The sequence below is a fragment of the Amborella trichopoda genome, chromosome 9, assembly GCF_054954075.1.
Source record: "Amborella trichopoda isolate Santa Cruz 75 chromosome 9, AtrichopodaSantaCruz75HAP2 v2.0, whole genome shotgun sequence".
Lineage (NCBI taxonomy): Eukaryota > Viridiplantae > Streptophyta > Magnoliopsida > Amborellales > Amborellaceae > Amborella > Amborella trichopoda.
The window spans coordinates 1,391,227-1,401,595 of NC_142344.1; the positions used below are offsets into that span (position 1 = coordinate 1,391,227).

Sequence of the window (10,369 nt, forward strand, 5' to 3'; positions counted from 1 at the left end):
GAATATAAAATTTGAAAACGTGAGCAAAGTACCGAACACGGCGTGCATCTAGAGAGAGACAGAAAGCTCTCATCCAAATAGAGAGAGAAACCAACAAATTACGGGTCACCGTTACTGCCCTCTGCCCTTCAAATTCCACCTGTTCACATAAATTCAAGCCGCACATGACCTAGAGAGAGAAAGACTTCTTTAGAGAGAGAAAGAGAAACGGTCAACGTACATCTTAGATTGGCCGCCAAAACTCTCGCCAAACACGTCCGCATTCCTCTATTTCTCTCTCTCCAAAACCCTCTCAGCCCTCGCCGTTGTCGCCAAAACTCCGACCATCTCCTTCATCGGAAATGTTCCTTTCCCGGTCGATCCTGCCCTAACCCTAATCAGGGGTTTCGGCCATGGATTCCTAGCTGGAGACTCATTCTCCGGCGACAGGGAAACCTAACACCCTGATTTCCGTCCATCAATGGCTCCACCTCTGGTTTCACGGCCAGATTCAGGCCGGCGTCAGCCGTTGTTGGGGAAAGAGACCTCTTCGGCTTCGAGATTTGCAGAGACAGCGGGCGGCACCATGGCCTCGTGCGCTGCTGTTTGCTGTTGTTGTCCTTGCGGCCTCGTCAATCTCTTGGTTTTAGCCATGGTCAAGTTACCGGCCGGTCTTTGCAAGAGAGCTTTGAGGAGAAAGAAGCGAGAGAAAAAGCGCAGGAAGGACGTGCTTATACCTAATCGATCGGAGTTGCAGGTTCACCCTGTGAGACCAGCCCCAACTAGGCCGGAAAATTCGCCGGAAATCGCAGGAAATTGGCCGGAAAAGTCACCGGAAAAGCAGGTGGAGGAGATGGACGCCATGTGGGAGAAGATGCACACTGGTTTTTGGAGGAGTATCTCAGAGAGAGAACAGTGAAACACCACTTTCTCTCTCTAAAATACGCGGTATCCGTCGCATTTCTCTCTCTCAATACGCGGCAATCGCCATCCTCTTTTTTCATATAAGAAATATAAACATTTTTCCATTTTGTGTGTATTTTTTCCATATTTGATTACGTAAGGACCTACATATACTATACACTATACAACATTGTATAGTGTATTTTTCCCATTTATTGATTCTTGAAATTGTTCTTTGGATGCCTCTTTGTAGTATATTATTAATTTCAAGCCTTGAAGTGTATTAACATTTTATTTTATTTTTTTTTATATTTCTCTTGGATTTTTCTTTTCGTAGTTTCTTCTTTTCTTAATTTCATCTCTTGCCTGGAATCTGTATAATCAAAAAGAAATTATTTGGAAATTTTGTCCAAAAACTTTTTCACAATAATTTTGCAAATTTTGGAGTTTATTTTTTCTGTTTTTCCGGATAGTTAGTACTAAAGTGTCCTTACAAATGGCAGGAAAGAAACTCAAGGTGATGGGTTTTTCTCGATGACTAATTCAATTTTTAAGGTTTAATTTAAGTTTTCTTAAAAGAACACACATTTATTTAAAAGATTGGATCAAATCACAACTTCAATGAATTAATTAATTTTCTCTGAATAGATTTTTCTGTTACTAATTCAATTTCCATTATTAATTACCCAAAAAATTTTCAATTTCCATGGTTGGTTAATACTGATTATTTTGATTTTCAGATAAACATGTATATTTATTTTGGGAAAATTTTATTAATTTCCAAAATACTTTGCAGAATTTGAAACTCCCCTATGTTTATATTTTATGCTGATATTATTTTTTTCGTGAGTTTTTATTTTACTAGAATACCACTAGTTTTAGTGAGAAAAAGGATCACAACTTAAAAGTTTCAAATGGACTGTTTTTCTTTTTTCTTTTTTTTTTGTTGGTAAATGAACGGGTTTGAAGTTCCCATATTTTGAAAAAATAAAAGATATAAAAAGTTAGGCATTAGTAAGCTTAAAATATTAAAAAGGCAAATACATATGGGACTCATTTAAATACTGAAAATTAATGATCCTTTTCAAGAAAAATTTTATCACGAAATTTTCTTTTATTGTCCTAAAAATGGGAAGAAACGGGTTCCACCATATTAATAGAATTCCGGCTTGCCTCTTCATGTTCACAGATATTTCAAGGCTTTCACAAAGATTTTCAAATCACATTTTTGCACTCTTTACAGAAACCGCACCCATATGTAATGGAAAAAAATTATATTCAGTCAAGGCTCTAAACAATCAAATTATAGCCCATTTCAAAAAGTTCACTACAAGATGTTGTTTCAATGCTAAAATATCCTCAAATTGATCATATCAAGACTAATGGAAATGAGACAAAAATGAATTTTAAATTTTGAAAATGGTGCATCTTATAACGTTTTTTGAAAATGGTGCATCTTGTACAGTCAATTTTCAAAATTTTTAAGTTTTCATGCTCCATCTACACTATTTTTGTTGCTTAAAATTTTGTAGTCAGAGATAAACCATACTTGAAGGCTGTATCACAAAGATTTCCAGCAATGAAACAACATTTCTAATGTGAAGTGCTTAATTTGATTGTTTAGACGCTTGGCTCTATACAAACCGCATCGGTTGTGTTATTGCGTTAAGACGACGTGAGTAGGATGCACAGTCTTTTTCTATTTCGGGAAATATTGCGTACGTAAAGTGTGTAGAATGGGAGGCAGACAAGCAGCTCATGCACTGTCCATTCAGAGAAAGGACGGTCATGATGAATACTTGTAGGGGCACGACGGAAATTAGGATATGCCATGTGCGTACTGCGTTTTTCTGTTCCATCAGGGTACTGTACTCTCTGCACCTTCTTATGTTTTCAAGAGAGAGAGAGAGAGAAAGGGACAGTGTCTGCACCTTCTTATGTTTTCAAGAGAGAGAGAGAGAGAAAGGGACAGTGTCCCTTACGTTTTATTTTCATGTGGGGCACGGGCAATCACTTTACAAAAGGACTAACGGGAATCTTCCCTTGTATGTAGGGGCATCTCTTTTTGGACTCTTCTTTTGGACCTGACAGAAGGTTGTCCTTGCCTTAATGGTTTAGAGAGAGAGAGAGAGAGAGATTTATAATCATGTTTTTGTAGGGATGCACGTGATCTATAGGGCACCACTCTTGAGGAGACCATGAAAATGGTTTGGAGGAGGGGTACCCTCTTTGTTTTCAGGGGTACCTTTTTTTTGGGTTTTTCAGAGACAGGGAAAAAAATTAGGAAATAGGGATTTGGCATGGTGTCGAGTCCTGTTATGATTGATGGTTTAGGTTTCTTTATAGTCTTATGTAGTATTCAAAAATCAGGCGATGTTTTATTCAAATCATTAATTTGGATGGGAACCGGTCCGGTCTGAAATGGTATATAGCCTTAGTTCCCCTTAAATCCCACTATGTAAAACTATTTATTTTATTTTATTAACTTTTTTTAATACATTTATATCATCGTTCTTACCGGATCTAGATTGCCAATCTAGTGATCTGACACAGATCCGACCATCTCCTTGCCTCACTAAGTTAGGTTTTAGAACACTACTCTCGTCTAAGTCTTCAAAAAAATATATTAAATGATAGGAACCAACAAAACTCCACTTGTTCCTATGTGCTTTGTCTTAGTGAACTTCGCTGAGTTTTCTTACAAAGAGACAGGGATAGAGAGATTTTTGTATGAGGTACAGCTAAAAAATCCCTCTAAAAGGTTGTTTTAATGTTGAATAAATATCTATTTGATCATTTCGATGTCGATATGTATGGATATGGAGAAAATAGAGATTTTATGTTAAAAAATGGTAAATCTGCCAACACATTTTATGAACCGCCTATTTTCAAGATTTTCATGCATTTATATATCTATTTTATTCGAATTATAATTAGATATAAAAATAGATTATCACTTTTAGTAATTTTTTTATATTAATCGGACCATTTATATTTGGTTCAAAGATGTCACAATCGCTTTTAGCCATTAAATGTGAAATCCAATAGATCAAAGTGTGTTACAATACTTAGTAAGTAGTATGAATTACCACAAAGCCTAAAATGTTGAACCCTTCAAGGATTTCATTAGATTGAAATTTGAATTGTAGAGATATGGGGGCTGCTTGATAAAGTTTTGAACTAAAAATAAAAAATTATAATATTTTGATGGCGCAAAAAAAAACTTTCATGAAATACATGGTAAAGGGAATTGAGGGTGGGGCACGGGTGGTTCGAGGGGTTGTGCTTCTTCATAACTGAAAGAAAGACCTATGTGACCTTTTGGCGGTGAATATAAATTATTATTATTATTATTTTTAATAATTACCCATTTTGCTTTGGCAAACAAAATCACTTACAGATGGTCTTATTACAATCAATAAATATTTCAAAATAAAGGCAACTTAACAATAAAATAAAACTCGATCAGTTGATGTCAATTATAAACTAAACACTATGCTTGATAATAAAGATAAATTTGTATGAAATAAAAGAAGATGCCGGAGATTACCTCAACCAGACTTATTACACCCTATACCGAGTCACCAACATCCGATGCCGATAGCACGGGATCAGTAGTCTAGGTTCAACATCAAACCGAGAAAGCCAATTTCGACCAAACTAGGTAATCCACCCTTATTTCTTTACAAAACCATAACTCTAGAATAATTAGGCCAAAACCGTCATTTTTTCAACCCTTAGGTTATATTAGGTCATGAAAGAGAAGGAGAATCTCTAGGGTTGGGGAGTACCCCTTAGGGTCTTTAGGAGAGAGGGTTAGAAAGATAAGAGGGTAGAGAGAGAAAGTAAGAGAGGAGTGAGAGGGGCATGGCCCCTAAGGAGGAGAGCAAAAGAGTTTATGGGAGAGAGATGTGTGTTGAGATAATGGGACAACACCCCTATTATAGTAAAATTTAGGTCTAAGGTTTCTTTAGGGTTTCTCATAGTTTGCCTCTTTCTTAAGATTGAATATGGATCGTTGATCAAGATGACTTGTAGGGTAAGAGATCTGAGCCATCCAATCTATAAATGGGTCATCAACATTATGGAATGTGCATGGACCATTATCCCCCTTTTCTTAAACTATTTTCCCACTAATATAGATTAAATAAATTAAATCTATTAAAATTTTATTCATTTCATAGAGTAGCATATTCCATCTCATATATTCCATAAAAATATGATAAGTCAAGATATACTTTCAATAAACAAAATAAGATATAGTCAATATTTCCCTTCCAAGATTTGACTACATGCTATAAAACAAAGTTACCAAAGTCAAATAACGTCAACACAAAGCAACAAGAGCCGGCATCCCAGGGTCGGGCGTGCCACCCATATGTGGCACATGGGGCCCGACCCAATGCCCACATGGTGAGCACATGTGCACTATGGGCCCTCTTGTATTTTTATAAGCATTTTAAAATTAAATAAAACAATTTACAACATCTATTTGAATTTTTATAACTTTATAAAATCAATAATTGTATTTTTATAAGTCCAAAAATCATAAATAAAATATTAAAAGATTCATAAAAATTCAAATAATAAATCTAAAATAATTTCAATAATAAAATGAACATAATTAAATTAATATGATGGGAAATGGATCCATATGGTTCAGGAATTCCATCAGCGATCATGGGGCACTCCACCTTCAACTGTGGACTGCAAACCACACTTGCTTTATCGAACCGACCCAATGTTTCTCATGACCTATAGTCCAAGCAAGGGCTCATTAACAGGTCACCAAAGTCTAGCCGATGAGTCAAAGGGTTGCAATCCCAGTCTGTAGATTACAGGTCCTCCTCTAGAGACGAGTCATGGTCGCCACGACCTGATGCGACCACAACTCTATAGTGCATAGGGATATCTCTCGTACATACATACGTTTCACCCTAAAAGGGTGGATATCTGGCTTTCCCAAATGATCTATCGATATGCATACCGTATGATAGAACATCGATGAAGTTTTGGCCCCCGTCTCTGTAGGCGTACTATCATATACAAGGGTCATACAGTCCCTCTGCTTACTCATCCAGACATAAGCTCCGACCTCATGAAGGGCTAACCCAAAACCCTTTTCGGTTTGTTCTCTATGCCCAGGTACCTTGGGTGTTCCAACCGACTGGCCTAGATCGTCAAACACAGTCTGGTATCAGCAAACATCATTTGCTTAGTATGATCCTCGAGGGAGCACACTCCCACTGAGTTTATGTTCCATTATAATAAATGTTTTTCATTACACACTCATAAAGCCTTTAAAGGCCACATAAACCCAACAATAACAACCTCCATCCTTTATTTTCACAATTAATATATGAAAAAAAAAAAAATGCAATGAAACTATTTACCTTTGATACAAAATGGTCACAATTAATCTTTTGACCGATAGGATGTGACATTGGTTGTTGCATTTATTCCATTTACCAAGCTCAAAGTTCAAAACGAATTTTTTCGAACTTTTGGACATACCCAAGCTATCCAATTTCTATTTCACATTAGATGGTTATAAGTAATTGTGACCTCCTTGTACCAAAGGTCGACCCGTCCCCCCTTACCCCACTCCCTCAAAAAAAAAAGAAATCTTCTTTCTTTGCCACGTTTGGCACTAATAGTTTGGCTAGTTTACTATGGTGCTATGTCGGAGTTAGATTAGGTCCTGAATATCCAAGTTCATGATATTTAGGGGTAGTTTGGGTACATGTAAATTTATTACGTGACAATAGATTACAAAGAAATATGACATTTACACTGTTTGGTTATACTTTAATAATAAGGAAATGGAAAGAAATTATCTGAGATTTTCAAAAAAATCATGAAATCCATTACGAAAGACATTTACATTGTTTGGTTATACATTAATAATAAGGAAATAGAAAGAAATTACCTGAGATTTTCAAAAAAATCACGAAATCCATTATGCGCGGTCGGGGTGAAAAATCTATTACTAGCTTGACGGGGAATCTTTAAAAATCTTTGGCGTACATCTCTCTGCCCTATCTTAGCTTAAAACAAACATTTCCCTCTCTCAATTATATGTTGTATTGTATAATTATTAAAGTAAAAAGTGAAAGTAAGGGATATCAAAAGGAGAATTTAAATTGATTTGAATAGGTGTAGGAGGAAAATTTTCTACTATAATCATAATAAAAAAAATTTCTACATCCCTCTATCCCCAATTTGAGTTGTAGACTTCATCTGACTCTCATATAAAAACAAAAAAATTTAATAATTGGTAAATGAAAGTAAAGGAAAATCTAAATTGATTTGAATAGTTATAGAACTTGATGACATAATAAAGAAATTTCTACATCCCTCTATCCCCAATTTGGGTTGTAACACACCATCTCGTATAAAAACAAAAATAATAAAAATAATAATTGGCAACCGATGAGAAATTATACAACACAATCATAATTAAAAATTTCACACAACATAATCCTCATAAGATATTAGTAAAAGCTCAATTGAAATAAGATATCTCTTTAGTCTCCTCCAATAATTCAAAATTTTCTACTGCAATTACTAAAATTTCTAGTTTACTAATCAAACTTCTCCCCATTTTTTAACTTATACTATAAAGATTTTGATTTTGATATTATAAATTTATTGCTTATTTAAAATTATATATAAAAAGATATTCATATATAGAGAGATATTTGAAAGATTTTTATAAAAATAAATAAATAAATAAAACTAATTACAATAAAATCATCTTATTCTAATCGTATTATTCCAATGACTTATAAGGTTGAAACCATGTCTAAATATGTTAGCCGGCCAAATTTAGAGAAAGCGGGAATCGAAAGAGAGAGCGTGGTCGCAACTGTGAATAGTTCTCGAAGCCGTTGAAAGAACATGGTGTTTTCAAATGGTGGGCAGCCATCCATTAAGCAAGAAGCTCACAACAATCAACACTTTTTCTCTCTTAAAATCATGCACCACCATCAAACACCTCAAGCAAATCCACGCTCAAATCCTCACAGCCGGTCTCTCTCCGGACACACTTCCTCTTCTCCCCACTCCGCTCGCCTCCTTCTCATTGTCGAATCCCCTCGATATCGACTACGCTCTCTCCCTCCTCCACCCATTCGGCCCAACACAAAAGCAATTCATATACAATACCCTCATAAGAGCCTCCTCTAAAGGGCCATTTCCCCAACAAGCTTTCTCTCTCTACACCCACATGCTGAAAGCAGGAGTTTCACCAGACCATCTCACTTTCCCTTTCGTCGTGAAATCTTGTGGTCGCATTTGTTCTCTTAAAACGGGTGAAGCCATTCATGGAAGTGTTGTGAAATTTGGTCTTGAGATTGATTCGTTCATAACCAGCTCCATGATCACAATGTATGCGAATTGTGGCAGTCTTGACCGTGCCCGAAAATTTTTCGATGAAATGCTCAAGCCAAACTTGGTCTCTAGCAATGCTATAATGGCTGCCTATGTGAAATCGGGGGAGTTAGCGAAGGCTCGACGAGTGTTTGATGAAATGCATGAGAGGGATTTGGTATCATGGGGTACATTGATTTCGGGCCATGTTCATTGTGGTGAATCAAAGGAGGCCCTCGAAGCCTTCCGAGCCATGAGAGATGATGGTTTTAGGGCTGATGAAGTCACCCTTGCAAGCTTGCTCTCTTCATGCTCAGAACTCGGTGCTTTAGCTCAAGGCAAGCAATTCCATGCTTATGTGTATAAACACCATATACACCTTGACACCATTCTCGGAACATCATTAGTGGACATGTACTCCAAGTGTGGGGGGGTTGAAATAGCTTTTCGGCTGTTTTGCACGATTCCGAGCAAAGATACATTGGCCTGGAATGCAATGATCATGGGTCTTGCAGTGAATGGCCATGGAGAAACATCAATTGGGGTGTTTTTAGAGATGGAGAGAGAAAGAAAGAGACCCGACGAGGTCACGTTTGTCGGTGTACTATGTGCATGTAGCCATGCGGGGCTATTAGATGAGGGCTTCAAGCAGTTCGATCGCATGTCTTCCGTGTACTCGATCAAGCGTGGAGTAGAACACTATGGTTGCATGGTTGATCTATTGGGGCGAGCCGGTCGGCTCAAAGAGGCCTACAAGCTTATAGAAAGCATGCCTATTGAGCCCACTCCTGCAATATGGGGCGCTTTATTAAATGGGTGTTGTATACATGGGAACCTTGAGCTAGGGGAACAGGTAGGCAAGACATTGATCAAGCTCGAGCCCCATCATAGCGGTCGATATGTACTCTTATCGAACATATATGCAAATGCAAATCAGTGGGACGATGCAAAGAGGGTGAGAGAGATGATGAGAGAGAAAGGGCTTCAGAAGGCCCCAGGGTGCAGTGTGATAGAGGTGAAGGGCCATGTTCATGCGTTTGTGACTGGAGAGAAGGAGCACCCACAAATGAGACAGATCCATGCAATATTGGAGGAGGTGGGTAAGAGGCTTGCTCTTGCTGGTTATGCACCTGATGCCTCAAGGGTGTTGTTTGACTTAGAGGAGGAGGAGAGAGAGAATTCATTGCTATATCACAGTGAGAAGTTAGCAATGGCTTTTGGGATGATCAGTCTTGAGCCTGGTGTGCCTATACGTGTTGTTAAGAACCTTAGAGTGTGTGGGGATTGCCATTCAGCAACAAAAATGATGTCAAAGTTATTTGGCAGGAAAATTATTGTAAGGGATCGAAGTCGATTCCACCATTTTGAAGATGGTTCTTGCTCTTGCAAGGACTATTGGTAAGTAATAAATATCATCATCATCATAGTTTTTTTTCAATTAATTGGGGTCGGCTACATGAATTTTGGTTCGTTATTCTGCTCTGTTAAGATCCATAACCTCACTGATGCCATAAATTTTGAATTTCACGATGGAATGAAAGACGAAATTTGGGTTCCTTGTATGTTAATGGATATGACCTAAGAATGTTATACAGGTGTTAAAAAAAATAAATAGAAAAAGGGAAAAAGATACATATTCCCTTCTCAGAAATAATCATTCCAAATAAACCCCTTCCATGGAATCCTTCCAAGTTAGAAGAAAACAACGGTTAACCCCTTTTGCGCCTTTTCCATTATTCAAATTACAATTTTTATTTTTTATTTGTTTAATCACCTAATACAGTACTAATTACGAGATGTGATTTGGTTCAAGTAGAAGATGTTAAAAGGACAATGAGAAAGTCCAAAAGGACATAAATGAAAGTAGTAAAAAAATATATATAACTTATGGTCTTATCGAATGTATCGCCATTGGTAAACTGTATTAGAAGAATAGGATTCATATAGCCTTACCACATATAGTTGGTATAAGGTCACGTGATGATGATGATTTTTTTTCAATCACATGAGGCTATTTTTCTACTTAAGCAATTGATTGAGAAGTCTAGAGAGAAGAGAAAGGACCTTCATATAGTCTTTATTGTTTTACAAAGAGCATATGATAAGTTCCCTAGAG

The 10,369-nt window shown here is 36.9% G+C and overlaps 1 protein-coding gene and 1 pseudogene across 1 annotated transcript; both read left to right on the top strand.

Annotated features, from left to right (window-relative positions):
* The first annotated feature begins 460 nt into the window (after positions 1-460).
* Positions 461-898, top strand: LOC18437561 (uncharacterized). Its single transcript, XM_006847768.4, has one exon. The coding sequence runs from the start codon at positions 461-463 to the stop codon at positions 896-898; it is 438 nt and encodes a 145-aa protein (XP_006847831.1).
* Positions 899-8,110: 7,212 nt separating this feature from the next.
* LOC105420919 (pentatricopeptide repeat-containing protein At3g62890 pseudogene) lies at positions 8,111-9,655 on the top strand (annotated as a pseudogene).
* The last annotated feature ends 714 nt before the right edge of the window (positions 9,656-10,369 follow it).

Excerpts from the sequence above, each read along its gene's own strand:
- LOC18437561 (XM_006847768.4), top strand. The coding sequence starts at position 461 with ATGGCTCCACCTCTGGTTTCACGGCCAGATTCAGGCCGGCGTCAGCCG.